The sequence below is a fragment of the Neodiprion lecontei genome, chromosome 4 (genome assembly GCF_021901455.1).
Source record: "Neodiprion lecontei isolate iyNeoLeco1 chromosome 4, iyNeoLeco1.1, whole genome shotgun sequence".
Lineage (NCBI taxonomy): Eukaryota > Metazoa > Arthropoda > Insecta > Hymenoptera > Diprionidae > Neodiprion > Neodiprion lecontei.
Genome location: NC_060263.1, coordinates 26817719 through 26838149, shown reverse-complemented (window position 1 = coordinate 26838149; position 20431 = coordinate 26817719). Strand labels below are relative to the sequence as shown.

The 20431-nt window shown below is 34.1% G+C and overlaps 3 protein-coding genes across 15 annotated transcripts in view; 1 reads left to right on the top strand and 2 right to left on the bottom strand.

Moving 5' to 3' along the window:
* Positions 1-1815: 1815 nt before the first annotated feature.
* LOC107220514 (bromodomain-containing protein DDB_G0280777) lies at positions 1816-14671 on the bottom strand. 3 transcript variants are annotated; one of them, XM_015659145.2, is made up of 8 exons: positions 9197-9526; positions 7367-7569; positions 7061-7185; positions 6889-6975; positions 5598-5815; positions 5127-5275; positions 3488-3676; positions 3060-3264 (listed from the first exon to the last, which is right to left on the bottom strand). In XM_015659145.2, the coding sequence occupies exons 3-7, from the start codon at positions 7169-7171 to the stop codon at positions 3498-3500; spliced, it is 744 nt and encodes a 247-aa protein (XP_015514631.2). In that variant the 5' UTR covers positions 7172-7185; positions 7367-7569; positions 9197-9526; the 3' UTR covers positions 3060-3264; positions 3488-3497. The 3 variants fall into 3 exon arrangements, with proteins under 3 accessions (XP_046594122.1, XP_015514631.2, XP_046594121.1); XM_046738166.1 differs by lacking the exon at positions 3488-3676 and having other exon boundaries at positions 1816-3264; positions 9197-9527; XM_046738165.1 differs by lacking the exons at positions 7367-7569; positions 9197-9526 and adding an exon at positions 14544-14671.
* LOC107220513 (protein C19orf12 homolog) lies at positions 8089-16882 on the top strand. Of its 9 annotated transcripts, none has more exons than XR_006904007.1 (7): positions 8089-8491; positions 10846-11013; positions 11111-11145; positions 11954-12125; positions 12258-14632; positions 14712-14839; positions 15196-15213. XR_006904007.1 is itself a non-coding variant. In XM_015659144.2 (3 exons), the coding sequence occupies exons 2-3, from the start codon at positions 15210-15212 to the stop codon at positions 15797-15799; spliced, it is 423 nt and encodes a 140-aa protein (XP_015514630.2). In that variant the 5' UTR covers positions 14905-15106; positions 15196-15209; the 3' UTR covers positions 15800-16882. The 9 variants fall into 9 exon arrangements, 1 of the variants encoding a protein (XP_015514630.2); XR_006904005.1 differs by having other exon boundaries at positions 11111-11161; XR_006904008.1 differs by lacking the exon at positions 10846-11013 and having other exon boundaries at positions 8090-8491.
* Positions 15907-20431, bottom strand: part of LOC107220503 (E3 SUMO-protein ligase RanBP2) — an 18931-nt gene continuing 14406 nt past the window's right edge. For all 3 annotated transcript variants that reach the window (XM_046738153.1, XM_015659124.2, XM_046738152.1), the window contains 4 exons: positions 19750-20109; positions 17985-18277; positions 17501-17626; positions 15907-17265 (listed from right to left, as the gene is read on the bottom strand). In XM_046738153.1, coding sequence (XP_046594109.1) covers positions 17200-17265; positions 17501-17626; positions 17985-18277; positions 19750-20109 — 845 coding nt within the window. In that variant the 3' untranslated portion in view covers positions 15907-17199. The remainder of the gene's footprint in view (positions 17266-17500; positions 17627-17984; positions 18278-19749; positions 20110-20431) is intronic.

Genomic DNA, 20431 nt, shown 5'->3' with positions numbered 1-20431 from the left:
GCGAAGTGTCAAGTCCACGCGGAAATGACACGGTGAAAGTAAAAACCGATCATTCACTTGCGGAAAAGTTGACGAGAAAAAGAATTTCCAAATACGTTCGAACAATTTGAATCAACACCGTAATAGTATGGATAACGTGTAAGATATCAAAACCCTTACAACTATTCGTATTTAATATCATTGAATAAATAGATTATATTATTTTAGCTATGTTATATTTCTAGCAAGGGATATCAGTTATTACCTCTGTTGCAAATACAGCTGAATTTTCAATTTATAATTTCTTATTAACATTTTCAAAACTTCCTACAATAGGCAGTTGAAAGCAGTGCAATGTATTTTATTCCTAATCAAGCTAGATATATGAACATAAAGTGCCAAAGTTAACAGAGAAGTCTCAAGGAATGAATACGTGCAAGGTGCACCCGTCACCTAACACCTGTAAAGTATCGGTTCACTTCGTTTCACGATATTCACGGCCGCATCAAATTATTTATCAATTATATCATACGAAGGGTTCGATTTCGAGTTAAATTTTGTAGGTAGTATTAAGGCAGGATGATGCGATTTTAGTCTCTTATGCTCAAAATTTCGCCTATGCTGAATTGACTATTTCGGAATGTATGGAAAATTGTCAAATTTTAGACACATCGTACGTTGATTGAAGATATACACATCGTAGAATCAAACATGATGCGTGAACTATGTCGAGCGCGTTCTAGCTTGTCCGCTTTCCATCCACGACTGACGACAGTAACGAGAATTGTCGGACCCTGATTCTAACTTATTTTTCACTCGTGGAAGCGGTGATGAACGCCATCTAGACCAATCAGAAGGCAGTTATGAACGGAAAATCTTTTCAGGAGTGAAATTAAGTCAGATTGCAACCAGTTTGGAGACGGTCGAAAGTACTCGGAAGCTACGACGAATTTCTTTCAAACGGACTAAACGTTTAAATGAAAAACTGTTGGTTCTGATACAACATAAACATAATTAATTGGCTTACTCGTAATATAAATATAACAATGCATTCTCTAGAACATTTTTACTACTGCCTAATGCAATAAAATACGAACTGAACGTAAGTAGACCATACGAATTTTAAAAAATGACTGCATTTGTATCCTAAGAAACGACTCGTAGATTACGAAGATCTATATCTATAAAAGTTTTAAACCTAATCTAATTTATCTTCGGTGAACTCGGAGGTCAGCCTGATGTAGCAATATTTCTGACTTGGATATGATGTAAATTCCGCTGCGTTCCAATAGAAGAATAACAACTTTTTGTGATTGGGTCAAAACTTTCTGCATAGCGCTTTTCAGAAATTCAATCCAATTGATTTCTCGGGAAAAGTATGTTTTTCGTAGTAGGCATAGGTTAAGAAAGATCTTGATATAGCCTTACAGTGTTTTCAGTCCTCAAATGAATAATGTAACGTTACAAAAAAAAAAATAACACGATGTCAAGGTTAATTAATGCAGAGTGTGGGAAAGTATAGCAGTATCAATCATCGGATTTGAATGACACTTGTAACACAAATCTTCATTCCTAACCATCACTTCCGTTTTAGAGTTTTTAAATGTAGGTACATTATATTTCTAGATGATAGAATTACAAGATTCAAGTAAAAATAAATGATTAGATAAATTAGGGTCATTATAAGATAACAATTACAAATGTTTAGTTTATGCATATTACTAGTTTTGATTGCTATATATAGTATTTATTTTTATTAATAAAACAGAATTGATTCATAATGTAACTAAAAATGCAAATCCACTAATAGAGGTTATGGATAAAGTACAAGAAGGCTCAACTTTTAAAATAATAACGATTTATTTGTATATAAAATATAAAATGTTCACTTGATACGTTCGAACTAGTAATTGTCATTGCTAGTGAGCGATAACAAGTGGGTCGATTTGTAAGTGTTTATTAACACGGATCAAGCGCTACATAGACAGTGCAATATGATAATTATTTTAGTCTTTACTTTTGTCTTACTTCTTATCTTCATTTTCTTCGATATATAAAACGCACAAAAACAATTCACCCACTCATTATAAAATGTTTAACTTGAAATAATCATATCACTTGAAACATTTGCACAACCCAAATTTCTTTGCATACAGTAATTGTTATAAAATACCTGGTCTGTATGCATATCATTATTTACATTTTTTTTCGCGTTCGATCTAGGGTAAATATAAGTTTAAAGAGAAAATTATATAAATATTTGACTATAATATATTCACTTAAGTTATACACTCAGATGGTAACTCGATGTACAAAAGTTCAAAGTATTGTAATTTACGGCGGTGTAATATTACGACAGATCAAAGTGACAATATTTGCTACCCAAAATGGTTTGCCGTTGTACCTGTTAAGGAATTATGATCGTTGATTATGATTCAGTTAATAAACTCTGAAAAGCATAAACAATTTGTACCTCATTGGCACTATACATTCAAAAAAAATAGAACTGTATAGAGAAGTAAGGAAGATATTTGACTATTTTAAGAGAAAGTTACACAAACCATCCGAGTGAGCGAGCCCAGTTGGGATCAGTGATTACTGATTTTTCATTGAGCGATATTTGTTTTCAAAATATTTAACATCTTTTAATGTAATTGTAAGTAATTACGTAATGGATACAAGATGTAGATTATAACAAGAACCATGATCATATATACAGATTGGACGTTGCTATGTATACCGTAATGTTTTGAACCGCCTATAAAATGTCTAGTATCGGTGCAGTAAACGTGCTGTCTTTGTTTTTCTCAACTAGTACAGTCTTCAATTACATTTTTCATTATTTCAATGTTTTTTGGGCAAAGTTCCGATTTCTCTTGTGTTCCGCGATAATATTGGTTAACCGTTTTTGATTTGTTAATTGTTTATTCGATGAAAAATTATTTTATTTCCAGCAAACGACATGAAAACTTAACCAGCAGTGAAGGGCAACTGCAAACTCCGATATTCCGAGTGAATAAATTATAATTAAAACTAAAACTAAATCTCAATTTATTAAATTCGTCATCAAATTTTTTTTGTTTCATCTTTTGTTCATAATTTTCAAGAATAAACCTATATCATTTTATACGGAATGTGACCTAGTTCAACTGTTTCTGGCGATAAACTCAGACCATGTAATGTACCCGTCATCATCAACATCAGTCGAACTCATAACTGCTTCAACCACGTTCAACAACTGCGCGTCCGTATAGTTTTCTGCCTGCATGCCTTCTTCTTCTGTCTCTAAACACATTCGTCAATAATAAAATTACAATATATCTTACTTGTTATTACTTTGTATGACATTTGGTCTAATGGCAGTGCTGAATTCTTTCTACTAAGCGACATAGAATAACAAACGTAAAATACGGCATGTATGCTTAAAGCTAAGGGTACAGTACAAAATCATTATACACATTATTACGAAGGTATCGTGTACCTGAATCACAACCAACTATGACCTTACCTGAACGAGTTTATGGTCGTCCAGTGGCTGCAGCTTTTTGCTGTGCCTGAATAAATTCAGGGTAATCGATAAAACCATCTTTGTTCGTATCATCCATACCCAAAATTGGGTCAATTAAAGCAACCAGCTCATCATCCTTAAATATTTTTTCCTCAGCATGAGGTGTCCCAGGCTCCTTACTCCCTTGCTCTGTGTACCAGAAACCAACAAAAACACAAAGCAATGCCAGACGTCACTCAAAAGCCAAAGACAAGAACCATCACATAACATTAAAGAACAATTTTATACATCATCACATCATAAATCCAGTATATGGATGCTGCATAAAATATTCACATAAAATTTGTTGCTTTTATAACCTGAGCTCAAGTTTTTCAAATTTCTTCACAATTTTTCGTTACAAACTTCTGTGACAAGAGCAGTACTAAACAAAGGCTGCTCAAACCGTAAATGAATAAGTTTATTGAACCACCTATTAGGATCATATTAATAATCGTATCTTCAGACGAGGTTTGACCAAAATCACCTTATTTCTATCTCAAGAGCTTAGAGGTAATACCTTGAAAGTAATCTTTAGAACACAACTTGATTAATAATACGGCCTATAAAAATTGTTCACAAAGTGCAGCGTATTAGGAATTAAGCTGTGAACTAGAAAAGACTGATATGGCAGAGCATCTATTATGCGAAATGATTGGAAGCGGGCATCATTCGGATAACCGAACAGTGTGGAAAAAAAGGTAATTCGTTGAGCGTGACAGAATACGTACAGTAATTTTCATTAGTGCCTTAGGCTTCCAGCTAACTTGTTTTCGGTCCAATACAAAATGCGAGCTTGATTCCATACGAATTATGTGACAATGACTGGCGATGGACCTGGCACGAGAGATTGGCAGTTATTTTCACATAATTTGTATAGAATCAAACTCGCATTTTGTTTCAGACCAAAAAGAAGTTAATCGGAAGCCCAAGGCATTAATGAGCATTATTGTACATAAAACATCAGATTCAATATCAGGGCTCGCTTTTTTACAGCTCTGCAGGCGAATAAGGACTCTGACTGGAAAACCGAATGCGTTCCAGCTCATATCAGGCAGGCAGCGGAGAGGTACGCCGTGCAAGTTTGACCACACGACGTCACGCAATAATGTATATAACAGTCTGTTATTCGAAAAAACATAAATTTAAACTGAATAATCTGTTGCATAACTGACAGTTGATTCAACCGAATCATCATTCAGATGATTGACGATTCAATAGAACTAAATCACCATATGGATAATTGATGTTCAAATAATCGACATTCTATTGTATAAGCATTGGTAGAGTCTTTTTCAACATTCCAACAGATTAATTGATTTATTAGCACAGTTTTGATTAATCTGGAATCAATAATTGATTCTAATATGGAGTATTATTGAGAAAGAAAGGATTCATCAAATAATGGAATTAAATAATTTCAGCCACACTGAGACCGGACGCATCTTCCATAAGATGCATAATTACATCGTGTATTCGAACGATCCACAGTTGGATCAAGTACTATAGCAAATTTTTATTTTCAAATATGCAAATAAAAACACTATATCCCCTTCACCAAAGTTAGAAAATGACGAACAAAACTAATTGAAGTACATACCATGCCAATGGATGAGAGATTTTATAAGCTCACAACCATCCAATTTGTTATTATTGTCTGCATCATGCATTTTGAAATAATGGAACTGTAACTCCTGATCCGTCATTTTATTTGTGTCCATAGGTATTTCCATGTGCTCTGCTATGTGTCTGATTGCAAAAAAGAGATACCAAATTAAGGTAATATACATTATTCATTCTCTTTCAACTTCTGGATAGAAATTGTTGAAAATAATTCAAGAATTGGCAATAGCTATTTCTTTGATTAACTACGACAGTACCGAGTATACTCGAAATAAGTACTGAAAAATTGAAAATAACACGTTTAAAGGCTATTATACTTTGATATTATTTTTTCTAAGAATAAATAAATACCGTTACAATAATATTCTGATATTGGAGAGAAAATGGCGAAGTTATATGACTCACACTTCTACTATCAACCTTATGTAAAATTTGCATCTAGACTTACGCCTTTTCGTGCTCAATATTTGCAGCATTGAGAATTTGTCCTGGCTGCGGTACCCCATGGTTATGACCATGTGGCACTTGTTGCTGCTGTTGTTGTTGTTGTTGTTGTTGTTGCGGCTGCTGCTGCTGCTGCTGTGGTACCGGCACATGTTGAACTTGAGGTTGCTGCTGGAGAGGAACTGGTTGTACAGGAACTTGTTGTACTGGTACTTGCTGAAACTATAAAATGGAGTACATTTTGTAGAGAAACTGACAATTCACTCCTTCATGAGATTCTGATGGTACAATCACACAAATCTAGTATAATAATAATTTACACAAGTTTCTCTCGGGGTATTTGAAAATTATATCTGTCCAAAAATTTCGTAAGTCACATATACCTAGAAATCTATGATCCCAAGCAAACTATAGCGAGTAAGTTTTTTAATTCTAGAATGGTAATGGTTGGTGAAAAACACCCCATGCGAACTGAAATTTCCTACCACAAGAGAACAGCTTGCATTTTTGACTCTACCCAAACTAATTTTTAACCACTTTTTTGGATATTATGCAAAAAGTTTTTTGGCCCACGTGATTCTTTATTAAAAAACCAAGAAAATGAGACTCTATAAGACTCTTAACGATATGATGAACCCGGAAGGTGGGATTTACAAGATTGAGGCGTTTTTTCACCCCCCGTTACTGGAATGGGTAAAAAAAAAATTACGTTACTGATCTAGGGTTAAAAGTAGATCAGAGTAAGAAAGGAATTAGTACCTATATGTTAAAAGTAAGCATTGTGACTGGAACCCAAAAATAATGACAAATCCTTGTCAAATTATGCTACGTTATATTTAATCAAACTTATGTGACTTCATTAGCATCACTTGCTTATAACAACACATGACGCGTAAGAGCGTGAGCATAGATCAATCACCTAAATATTTCTTCAAGTAGATAACCCCACATATGCATAACTATAAGAATATGAAATAAATCATACAAAACAAACGGTGGAGAATACTTTATAACAACTGATATAAATATGCAAGTTTTTTTACTCTTCATCGCCTTAGGTGAAAATAAAAGCATGGATTTTAAATCAAAATATGACTTTTGATCATTTTGAGATGTCTTTACATTACATTTCCTCCGAAACAGTTACAGATAAAGACCCAAATTTCGAAGGTATACTTAATCATTACCAAAGATTGAAACCTCTTATTTTCAGCCTGGTTCAATTTCTGGTCACATATTTTACAGTAAATAATTTTGAGCAACCAAACAATGAAAAGTTCTATGTGGTATATCACCTGTTGCTGTTGATGAACTTGTTGTTGGTGGATTTGTTGTTGCTGATGGATTTGTTGCTGCTGATGAACCTGATGCGGCTGTGGTGGCTACAAAGAAGATTTAAGTACATTATCCTGAACAGAAATGTGTCAAAAAAATTAAATGGATACAAGTCAAGTGTCTCTTACAAACCTGTTGATAATGTTGGGGTGGAACTCCCGGTGCAACTCTTTGACCCTGTGCATTAATTCCCATATAACATTGTCCCAATAGTATAACACATATCCACACTAACGAGTTCATTTTTGAGCACTTATCTGGGGAAGAAATAGCAGAGTTAATTTCCCATACAAGGAGAGGGCCCGTCAGAAGTTATCTGACTAACAGCTGGTACATTGATACGAACTGGTGAAGAATATTCGGCCTAATTGTTCACAGCTTTCTAAATGTTGTTACATCGTCAACGTGCAGGATAATGTATGTGGAATGTGTACCTACCTTTTTTATGTTATAATTTGTTCCTAAATATTTCCTAGATGCGTGAATCTTATAAGGTATCTGTTAAGTTGTTGCACACACAACACGTTGCAAATTTATGATTGTGGTTATGTTATGTTGTGCGGTACGTAGTACAGAACATTCGTCATAGGTACTTCACTCTTTAGTCGCTCCATCCTATCGCACAGCGCACTGACGTGGACCTATAAAATGTCCGTACCTAGAGAGGGGGATATTCAAAGGCAGGGTTCAAAGGTATTGGGCATGGGCACAGTCTTATATACAGGTTTGGAAATACCATTGGAGGAGGTATGTCGCTTATTGAAGCAGTTTTTGTGTCACTAGTCGCCACTAGGTTCGTTGCGATCTTATCAATAGCGGCAGCGGGGCCGAGGGGGGGGTCCAACAAGCCGTGGTATTCGCATATATGTATATGGGTATTCGCTCACTACGTTCACTCATCGTACTTATTGAGGTTATTGTTATCCTGGTAACCACCCCTGACACGCGCTACTAAAAGTGGTTCGCAAAATGTCCCTCGATTCTGCCACCAATTTCTACCACTAGTGGCGCTAGTAGTTACCTGACGAGCTTGCGCGCGGTCAGCGAGGGCAGCGAGCGTGTCAGACGTCTACTAGCGCCAGGTAGAGGAACTAAATAACGGGGACAAGACGCGTACAATTTTTTAGTATACGAGCAGTGGTGAGGCCCGTATTCATAGTCAGTTCTTAAATTTAAGCACGGTCTTAAGTCCTCGTTTACCATGACTTGAGATAGGACTTCAGGGTCTGAAGACCGTGCTTAAATTTAAGAACTGACTATGAATACGGGCCTGAGTGTCAACTGGTAACTAAACCGCAGCGACAACTGGTGGTGCCGCTAGAATCGAAATTTGCACTCGCTAAGCGACACGAATAATCGTGGCTTCCATAGGAGTTTTCAGACCTGTATATAAGACCGTGGGCATGGGGACTACGACATAGATATATATATACATTCAGTGGTGAATACCCTTTTTGTTAGATTTAAGAAGGCGGACGGTAAACCGGTGCAGTCAGTGCGATCGCCACGTCGTAATTTGTGAAAGATCTTTGTGAAGTACATTTTATCACTATTCAAGCCGAGGTAAATTACTCTTAAGATCATTCGATCCTTTGCACTACAAATTAAATTCATTATATAGCTAGTTTTGGTGCGTGTAAGTTATAAGTATATGCGATATTGCAACTGACGAAGTTCTGATCACGTCTGACAATTATTTAGCCCACTCTTGTTTGTAGAATATGAAGTCATATCCAAAGTCTGATCCAACCAAGAAAACCATAAAACTGAAACTAGCAGCCACGGTTAGTAGCAAAACACGTTTAACTTTTTGAGAATAGAAAAATTCAGTTTACTTTTATGCTCACAATTCTATAAAAGTTTTAGGGGTCAAATGTATTTCACAAAATTTTGATTTTTGGACTTCACTACCTCATTCGAATAAATATAAAAATGTTTCGCTGCTAATTCTAGCTGCTGACTTCAGCCTCATGGGAAAACCTAACAAGAAGGATAGGAATTCTCGACCTCGTATATAATCTGTTATTGAATCTTGGTGATCGGTCAATTATGTAAACGTATTTTTTGTTAACGTTTCGGCCCGGATATGGGCCCTCCTCAGAACGATTTATTTATTTAACTGTCAAGAACAACATAAATTTTTTATAAGAAAAGTGCAATCAGACAATAAATACTGTAGATTTAATACTCTTAGGGCTATTATATATTATTGGTTAGTGAGTACATTTTGATTAGTTCAAAAAAAGATAGACTTAGAGTGTTATTTACCTTTTTATAGTAAGCGGACTAAGATACAGTCGAATTCATAATTTACAGTTTGCGGAGACAATGTTCTTTGAGTAACGGTAGTCATTGTCACCTCCTCTGGTTGTTTAACATGTAGGAGTTACAAGTTGGAAGTCAATAATTAAAAAGATTAAAAAACTATGTATCTTCACAGTCTATATGTCATTGTATTAAAAGGTTTTCAAGAAGGTCTTTTTAGCAGTAAAATTAGTTTGCACAATGTCCAAGAAGTGGATCTGGGATCTTTATGACTATGTTCTCCATGTCTAACAAAAATTATTTTTGGTTGAACCGATTGGGTCAACTGGTGAATAACGACTGATGGGAGAAACAATTATGATCCAGAGTGAAGGTGAACCAAATATAAACAAATATACAGAAAAAACAAAAGAATTATTATGTGAAAAAATTATGTAAAACAACTGTGCTATGGAGACACTAATTTTATGTGTCTGGTTAAGATTAAACAATATGTGGTGTGTGGGCGGAGATTAGCGGTTTGTAAATATTACTTAAATGTTCAACATCTTGTCTAAGATTAACGGAATTAGTGTGTCCTACAATATTGCACATTTCTAGTAATAGCCTTTTATAATAATTAGGTTCTTCACAAAGGATGTTTGTATTGTCGTAGCTAAAAGTATGTTGTTTATTGGTCATATGTTTTGTTAGAGCAGTGTGACGTTCTTCAATCTCATGTACATTGCGTTGATGTTCTTTGATTTTGGTGTTTAGATGGCGGCCAGTTTGTCCGATATAAACTTGGTTGCAATCATTGCAAGGTATTTTATACACAACATTGGATCGTTTGCCCTTGGGGATCCTATCTTTTCCTGTGTCAAAGACTATTTGTAAGTCTTTTGAATTTTTTCCCACAAACTTGACATTATGTTTGGTAAATAGACGGTTCAATGACTCAAAGAGACCAGATACATATGGGATGGGAATAAATGTAGTGGCAAGTCTATTGTTGTCGTCTGCGGGAGCAGAGTCAATATTATTGTCAAGTAAGTTGTTGATATGGGAGCTCTCTTATTTATATGTTTGTGTAATAGGCCATGAGGATAATCGTTCCATCTTAGTATATTATATATGAGTGACAGACTTTTTTCGTGGAATTCTGTACTTGAAAGTTTGATGGCTCGGTCAACTAGGTTAAAGATGGTGCCTATCTTGTAGGACATCGGGTGGTGGGAATTAAAATTCAAATATCTTTGAGACCAGGTTTTTTTGTGGAACCAATCTGTTTTGATTTTATTGTTGTTGTGTATCAGCAATAAATCTAGGAAATTGATAACGTTATTATCTTCTATTTCAATAGTGAATTGTAGTCGTGGATGATACTGGTTGAAAATATTCGTTGTATAATCTATTTTTTCTTTAGGGACTGCAGTTAGAATATCGTCAACATATCGGAAATAGAAGGGTAAATGAAAATCTAGATTGCTAATGCATGACGTTTCTAAGTCTTCCATGACAAGATCTGACAGGATTGGAGAGAGAGGGGATCCCATGGGCAACCCGAATTGTTGTGCATATGTGTCATTGTTAAATTTGAAGATTGCCGAATCAAAACAAATTTTTAAAGCTTTATCTAGTTCACGAAGTGGAATTGGGATCTTTTTTTCTAGAGAGGCCCAACGGTTGTTTACTGCGTGCATAGCAAGGTCTGTCGGAACGTTAGTGAAAAGAGATCTAGCGATATTAAAGTGTAGTTGTCTGAAATAATCAATGTTTTTATTGTTTCAACTAAAGTAAAGCTGTCTTTAACTCTGGAGGTGGGAGGGGTGATATTTGTGGTGAGCCATGAATTAATTAACTTGGATAAGGAATAAGTCGGTCTATTGACAAAGGAGACTATAATTCTTAATGGGACTTCTTCTTTGTGGATTTTAGGTAGCCCATATGCACCTGGGGGGACACTATTGCAGGTAGAAATGCTTCTGTGTAAGTTTTTGCTTATTAATTTGGAGTTGAACCAATTGAACGTGAGTTTGTTCACCCTAGTTTGTAGGGAGTTGCAAAGGTCGTATTTAGCAATTCTGTAGGTATTAGTGTCCGAATTTATACATAATTGACCGATCACCAAGATTCAATAACAAAACCTAACAAGCGTGTGACTAAACTGAATAAGCACATGTACACACATACTCATGCCTACAGGCGAATTTTTAATTTTGTATAAGAATTTAGATTCTAGGATTTAGTTGATTGTGAAGTTTTATTTTAACTTTTTCGATGTACCAGCTGCCAAATATCTTGAATACATTGTTTTCTCAATTTGTGGCAGTCCTGACATTGTCCAGTATTATTTCGCCGCAATTCTTCCATTTTAAGGATCATTCTTTAACTAGTGATCCAAAAAAATACCTGATTGGCTTTGAGAATCAGGTCACAAAAAGCCACTTTGGTGTCGGACATGTTTTGTCAAAAAAAAGAGCAAATAAAAAAAAAAAAAACATAGCTTATGGTTCACTCTCAAGTCTTTGGTGTCATACATTTTTTAAATTATCTGTGTTTCATTGTCAATTTGTCCTATTAATATATTATACATATCTTCAGTCAATGTTGGCAATTTTCTAGTTCCAAAACTTATGAACTATTTCTGACAATATAACTATATCTGATCAATAGATTCACATTGAAAACTGTTCTCACTCATTTGAATGCATATGCGTTCCCCCTCACTCATCTTTGTAATGTCTTTGTTGACTTAACGTTAATTTATCATGTTATAAGATCATGGAGATTACGACAACGGAACTTTTGTGGAAAGTATCAAAACTACCTCAGCTTACACATGTTCGCGTTGGCTTATCTAGAAAGTTCTCAAGAATCCTAAATATTGGAACATTCGCGGTGATTACTGGAATGATTGGTGCTGCAATCAACCCTATTGGACTAGTAATTGGTATAAGATTGTCATTTATCATCAATTATATTTCAACTAAGACGAAAGCTTATTTAATAATTATATTGCGTTTCTTTTACCTCAAATTACTTTCAAATTTACTGCTTTCATTCCACTTGTTTCATTTTCCAGGAGCCATAATTGGAGGAGGTTCAGCAGCTTACTTTACGAAAAAAAAATCTGAATCAATTCCTGACTTAATTATGATGAAATTCACAGAAAATCAAAAATGTGAGCTTGCTATACGAATCCGTGGAAGCCTACAATCGATTAAATTACTAACTAGCGATGATTTTGAATTCTTGGTCGCTCAAAACCCAGGTCTCTCCAAAGTTGTAGCTGAGACTGTAACTCATTACATAGAATCCCAAAATATGAAAGTTATGAATTTCAGTATGACACAAGTCTGATAACTACACCCATGGGACAATTTAAGGTAGTACCGTGATAGCAGTAGTCCTCAATTTCCAGAGAAATATCCCTTGTATAAAACATTATAACTAAAGTAAAAAGTAGTTGAGATACAGTACACCTTTGCGCCTCCTCTCACATGCGCAGAAGTATAAAAATTTTCCCATTGCGTCTTTTGTCTGACTTGGCAACGTTGCATTCTAACTCAGTATCTCTTGCCCCTCAAGCATGTGTTGTAGAGAAATGTATTGTTATCTAATCAATTTGAGGTTAGTTATAATTAATATTAACAATTTTAATTTTTTCTGTACCGTAACCTATATCCGCAAAGTTCTGACATTTATTTCAATTCGTTGGGCCTTTATGGCATTTTAAACTTCCCGCGTAGGGCAACGTTGCCAAGTCACTATTTCTCACGGGTCAGGTTATGAGAGAAAGTTTGAAAATCATTAAAAGCAACAAACTTTAAGAATTATTTACAAAAAAATGAATACTGCTTGTTTATGTTTTTTTTGAAAAAAATTACTTGTTATATCCTCAATTAATAATTCTCAGTTTTTAAAAAAAATTCTAAGAAAAGTATGGCTGTTATTAAATAAAATGCTCACTCTAACTACGGTCGGGATAGGGAATACATGTAAATTGTACGACTTTTGATCGCTAATATTGCAAAATTTAGTACCGCAAGGACTATTAAAAAAAATTCCTACGTATAAAGGACACTTCAAATTATGTGTATTCAAAAATTGAAAGATATTGTAAGCAAAGTGATTTATCACGGTACTACCTTAACTGAAAAATCAGAAGGTATACTAAGTTAATAGATATTTATAAAAGTGAAATCGTTTTCGGAGACGCACACAATGAATTGTCTGAATTTTTCATTTCCGAGTGAATTTAATGGAAATATGCATCATATTCTATCTAAACCTTCAACATATGCTGTAAGATCTAAATCGAACAGACGAATAGCACTGATTTTATTAGTTTTAAGTTTTGTACTAGCTAATGAGTCACTTTAGTTGTAAATACTATTAATCACGTAACTTGCTTTACATGTATTATACATATACAACATGAATATTATGATATGCACCATTTGTACAGTATACATGAGTTTTAGTGCAAGTGTAAAATAGTAGGAGAATGTTATATATTTTTATGGCCCTGTAATTTCACACGTGTTATATAGCTTTTATAGCCGCGTGCTATAAAATTGAACAAAAATTTCCATTGTTAGAATTGACTGAATCATTTCAATCACGAATAGGATATTGAGTAGTTAGTTTCTCTCATCTCAATACAATTTTTACCAGGTATATGTATAAAATATACATCACATACCACTAAAAAGTATTTTATCACATTTTACATGTATACTAGAAAATAAGAGTATGTATATCCATCATATCTATACCTGTATGATAATTGTAAAGGTCAGAATTTTATACGATATATATAATAATCTACCGTAGTAACTTAATCAACAATATTTAGTCGTGAAAAAGAGTGTCTAACCATAAGCTGATTGTAATACTTACTCATTTATTGGAAACAAATTTCAATTTTTTACCATTCAGCAAAGTGTTGATTTTTTTCATATACTTTCGATCCAAAAAAAATCTTAGTATCCTCAAATAAAATAACTGTCTTACAAATAAATATACAAACTTCCAGATACCAATATTTGTTGAAGTTGAGAATAGACTTTTCAAATTAGACTTGGACCGTTCAAAATAGGCGCTCCGGAAACGGAAAAACAAGCAACGTGCGCTGCGTGCGCGCTCACAGGTACAGCTGGTGGTCCACTCTAGTGGTAAGTACAGTAAAATAAATTTTGGTTTCGGTGACGTTATTGCACACTGGACATGATGTGATTTTGTAATACGTTATGCTGTGCTGTACTCCTGTGACATTAGGGTAGTACCTATTCTACGTTCAAAACCCGATGCAACCGTTCTATCGCAACTGTGTTTTAAGGAAATTTAATATATGGATAAGTCTTACCTAGGGAGAGTGATGCTTCTGTTAGCCTGATGCGCTCTGCTGGTAAGGATCGGGTGACAAGGCCAAAACAGCACGCAACAACATACTTCGTGAGATATCTAATGCTTTACTTTACCAGCTATGCGTTCTGTTACATTTTGGTTTAATTCGACCCTTTGTTCTTTCCAGTCCCGAAAAACTAAAGGAGTTATCTATAGAAAGTTCAGTGGTCATCACCGTAAACGCGATCATCACTCATCGTTGCAGCTGTCATTACGTTGAAGAAGTGATCACGTCACACCACATTGGTAAATCAGGTAATTTTAATTGTTTACATTTACCATACGAGTTCATCTCTCTCTCCCAGTCGCACTTTGAACCATATCGATTCTATCGTCTGTGAATTCCATGGGGAACCCCCTCTGTCCTTAAATCCCCCCGATTTGTAGCGATTTCATCTTTAATTTCACCTTCATTAAATCCACGGGGTCTCTGTCGAGCAGGGCGTACTCTAGATCTGATTCTGGCATACCTAGTTTACAGCACTAGTTACCATCAAATTCAGCTCAATTATTCCAAGCTTCGTAAAATATTCTTATCTACTGACTTTTACTAAATTTATCTCCTGGTTATATTTCACATTTTTTTGTTTATTACGTATAATATGTCTCAGGTCACAAACAAATCATGGAAATGGCGGCAAAAGAACTGCTATGGGAGGTATCCAGAATCACTGAACTTCAAAGTGTTCACGTCAGTTTAAAAGAGAGCTTTAAGGGAGCAATGATAACTGGAATTTCAACACTGGCTGGTGGTTTCTTCTTGGGTCCTATAGGATTAGCTATTGGTATACAGTTGCACACACACTGTAATAATAGATAGGCTACCAATATTACAATTTTGTTAAAATCATATTCGACTTGATTAATACTTTTACCATACCTACAGTACATTGCTAGTCTTTTGTATCACCTTGAAATTTACCATCATTTCCATTTGTTTATCATGTTTCAGGAGGTACAGTCGGAGGATGTTCCGCAGCTTTCATGGCGAGGAATAAATTTATATCAATTACAGATGTAATTTTGTACGAACTTACACCACAACAGCAATGTGATCTTGCTGATGCAATCCGTAAATGTCTTAGCCCTGTTAATATACAAGATGCAGTTCAGTTTGCAATAAATGTTGCTCAAAATCCTTCTGTGGCTACAACTGTAGCTATGACTGTAATTACGTTTCTTAATTCTCAACAAGGCATGAAGATTGTGGACTGAACTACATAGTATAATTAGTTTTACAAGCTATGTCAGTAATCAGATATGTTTTGTGATAAAAATTGAGAAATATTCTTGAGAAACTGGATATATTTTTCACATAGATGCTAATATTTGCTGGTATTGCTACGAAATTCAGGTTTAGTACATTTTTTTACTGGCCTTGGTATGGTATTTCGATCATATTAATGCCAATACTACTACAACTGATGATACGTTAATCTCTTACTGCAAATACAGTTCATCGATGAATAACAAAATATTGGCACAATTTCGCAAATTCAACTTTCAACAATGTATCTGAAAGTTTCAAATGGTTCTGTAAACATCAATAATATTTCTCAAGGGCGTTATTTGGCAAGCATCTGGTATATGTACAGAGGCATACCAAAACCTGTGTATGTTACGTGAACTGTATCATTGTATATTTGGGTACCTAGACCACACAATCGCCAAAAATCGCATATAATTAGAATATCAATATTTTGGTTTATTGGTTACCTGAACTTATTTAAACTCTACAACTTTATTCATCACTTCTATAGACAGATACAGATGTTGAACTTGTGAAATTTTCTTGTAAAATATCAAAAATCGTTTAATCCAATACCATAACGAATGCCAGTTCAAATATGACTAGTAAATGTAAGTTGTATGCTAGCCGATACTAACCTAAGTAAAGTAAACAAATAAGTTTACGTGGAAATAATAAAAAAATGTAACTATAAAAAAACCGAATTATACAAAACTGTTTGACGATTGATTTTACACGCCTAAATATACAAATGGTGCATCATTTGCGAAATATGAACAAGCTTCTATGTCAATATCAGTTAAATTTTCAAAGTATTTTTACCACATATATACCAGTAAAATACCAGGTTAACTTAGAAAACGTTCGAAAACTTATTGAAACACATAAAAATTACTACCTCTAGATACTATAACCATAAGTTTGTCCCATTATTGTGCATTAAACACAGAACTAACTGTCGAGTACTGGAAACAAAAAATTTATCAGTTTTGAATGTATATATTTACATTTGTGAAGAGTTTACTTTCTAATAAAGAAATGTGCGATTATACGCTGTTTCTTCAGATACGAAGATATTTAGGCGGCTGATCTTGACCGTGAGACTATAATATTTAGTCGTTTATTAGAAATAAGTTTCAGATTTAATAACCAGCCGTGTTAATTTTTAAAACAATTTCCATGCACAAACGGTTCATACAACCTTAAATTATTTATCAATGTAATACTCAAAGAATATAAGAAATAATTATATCATACAAATAAATCTACAAACTTCAAAAACTTAATGTAAATTAAGAAAGTCTTTTCAGTTCACGATTGACTATAGCATTATTATAAAATGCCCAAATTTTATTGTTAAAAGTTTTTATTCTTCCTCAGGGATATAGTACTCCGGTTCTAGGATTTCAGACTCTCTGGCAAAACCTAGTCCCTAAAAAAAAATATACAGTTTATAATATTAATTATATTCAATATGAATGTCGGTATAATAACAGTAACTATAGTTTGACTACTTATGGATGTTCATTTTTTATACAAATGTTCTTACGAGCATAGAGAGGCAAGTAGACACACATAAGCAATCCCTAAAATTCTAGATGTTTTTTGATGGCAAGGGAAAGGAAATCTCGAAATAATTCGCCATAACATTTTTTAGGAATTCTTACCTCTTCGAAAACTGCAAACATTTCTCGGGCAACCGGTAATGATGAAAAGATTGCTTTCAAGTTCCGTTTCACAGGTATTTCTAAAGCATAATCTATTGCCGACCATGTGCATTCCTTTTCGTTTACCTACAAATCAAAATACAATACGATATATACATTCTTTGGTATACTTATATATATGATACATCGAGAGTATTTGGTATTCAGAAAGTAACCAGATACTTAGAGACAGAATCGTCCTACAGCGGTAATGCAGGACATGAAGTCACTTTGACTGATTTGTGCAACCGCTTATACCAACTATTCTCTGAATATCTCCGAAAAAAGGTGATTTGCCATGAATACGTCAATACGCACAACCACTGTCATTTTTAGACAGTATACAACCCTATTATATTATACGTCCACAAGTATAGTTGCAACTAATAGTTGAGAATGTATAGTTACAAGATTAAAAAATAAAATATATATTTTCATCAATTACCTGCATTTCAGTTTGAATACTGATTACTGTATTACTGACTATCTCTCCTGTGGTATCAGCTTCAAGAACAATCCTCGCACCAAAAATATCGGAATCAAAAAGAACTTTCAAATCACCCATGGCAACATTTTGCCATATTGAATCGTCATTTTGTTGTGCCAATAACGTCGCCCTTTTTTCAAACATTATTGAATATGACGCTTCGTCGTCTTCTTCATCAATATCATCTTCATTTTCATCGTCGTCTTCATTTTCATCTTCTGGTGGTTCTACTGACTCTTGGTACTTATTTTCTGTTAACAAAAAAGGACAATATCATAGTCATATGTGCTATTTCAAGTGAAGTGTGGCAATCGGCATTCTTAAAAAGTTGCTATTCATAGACTTTATTTCATCGAATAAATTCCGCTCGATATAAGTTCCCAATGTAGATCACAAAAAAAAAATTAATAACCTTTGGATACACCAATAACCAATTATACGTTATCCCAATTGTTTGATTGGAAAAATTTGAAAATTTTCCGTATGCTACACATTGTTATGAAGAATAAATAGGTAATTACTTGTAGCAGATACTCACCTATCAATCTGACTAGTCTTCGTTCTGTCTTCATCCAATATTTCTTATAAGTTAGTTTTGATAGAAATTTAACATGAATGCTCGCATAGGTCAAAATATGAGCAGCAGAACTTTATTAATCTTGGATTGTAATAATTGGATAATAAGCGAATAAATATGCAGCATTTATAGACATAAACAGATATTTAATATTTTATTAAGCAAATATACCGAATAGTAGTGTTAAATTACGTGGTACTAGATGTAAACATAGTATGTAATAATGGTAAAAACGGGTAGAGCAGTAGGGACAATTAAAATTATTCATGGAGGTGAAGAACACAAGATTCTTTCATGACCGTACCTGCATAATAATATCGACCATTTACCTGTGCTCCAACAATAAATTTAAGTCAATGATCAAAAACTAACAATAAATTTACTGCTAATTTAGAAACGAATTCTTCACATGTAAAGAAGTTTGATAATTGAATTTGGAATTATTGAAAAAACAAGTTACTTGTTTTTTAAGTCAATTGAATTATTAAATTGAAATTCATAAATTTAAGCAGCGGTAAAAATATATTCGTTCAATCAAGAAATTCGTATACTATGAGAAATAATCCAAAAAAGTATGTTGCAATCGTGTATTAAGCCAAGCCAAACCAAATTAAATTTGATCAGCAATTGTGTTAGTATTATTTTATTTCGACACAAAATACCAGTGCCCTGACGGATGTATGCTGCTGTAGTGAAATCGACCAAGCGTTACATTGTATTTATACTATACACACAATTTAAACTGCAGACGATTTTGTTCGATACAGAATTATTTCTTACATTAGTATAACAATTTTTATCACAAAGCCAGGTACATTTCCAAGCAAAACAGTTTTAGCAGTTGTACTGGTGTAAACTGATAGTACAAAAGAATTAACCAATTAGAAAACCAATACATTCTAGACTGCAAATTAACACAAGGAGATTGTATTTTTCACCACCATATTGCATACTATCAACCGTTCAGACATCTGTATAAAAAAAATTATAAAAAAAAAAAAAAAATAATCACAAATTCAGAATGTCAATAACAAAGCATGGAAATATACATAAACCTTGTCTTCAGAATTGCGAGTACCATGAAGATAAAATCAATAAATGATAAAATATCATACATTACGTTATTGGTTCTGATAGATTAGCTACCTTGGCTGATGTTTTGTCTGTCTCGCAATTCAAGCTGCGCCTTGTCAATGGCTTCCTTGAACTCAGCTGCAAGTTGTGAATTTTTAAATTTAACGGCAAGTTCCTCAACCGCAGGTTCTTCCTCTGCATAATTCATCCCAGCCCAGCACCAAGCTCTATCAGAGCTGTTCAGTGTGTGAAATTCTTGATCTGCTGTCAATAACAAGTTACAGACCACCTTGTGAACTTGTTCTCTACGCAACAAGAGACGATAAGTCCCATGAGCAACATGATGCAATAGTTTCATTTCACCGACACCTCTTTCTTTCCATTCTTTAGTCGAATTAACAAATCTGTAGAGTTTAGCTCGTTGGCAAAATTCTGAAATTATATATAATGAAGTGAACCTGCTATTCAAATTAATGGGTTATTCAAGTGAATATTGGTTGGAAGTAATAATGTATTATATCTCTGTGTGACGAATGCCATAGTCATGTGGAACAGGATTTAAGGTTGTAGGATTTGTACGCTACGAAAAATATAACAAAAATTTCAGAGAAGGTTGAATTTCTACTTTGCAAAATTTTCTAAGAGATGCAGGAATTTTCAGTCATCTTAAGTCAATCATCAAAGGCACTTTGTCCAATATTACTGACTTAGTGAAATTTCACAGTTATGTCAGCGATAGCATGAAGTACATATT

Excerpts from the sequence above, each read along its gene's own strand:
- LOC107220513 (XM_015659144.2), top strand. The coding sequence starts at position 15,210 with ATGGAAATGGCGGCAAAAGAACTGCTATGGGAGGTATCCAGAATCACT. Across the intron at positions 15,370-15,536 it reads TCCTATAGGATTAGCTATTG|GAGGTACAGTCGGAGGATGT; the intron begins GTATACAGTTGC and ends ATCATGTTTCAG.
- LOC107220514 (XM_046738165.1), bottom strand. The coding sequence starts at position 7,171 with ATGAACTCGTTAGTGTGGATATGTGTTATACTATTGGGACAATGTTAT. Across the intron at positions 5,816-6,888 it reads AAGTTCATCAACAGCAACAG|TTTCAGCAAGTACCAGTACA; the intron begins GTGATATACCAC and ends TCCATTTTATAG. Across the intron at positions 3,677-5,126 it reads ATCTCTCATCCATTGGCATG|AGCAAGGGAGTAAGGAGCCT; the intron begins GTATGTACTTCA and ends TCTGGTACACAG.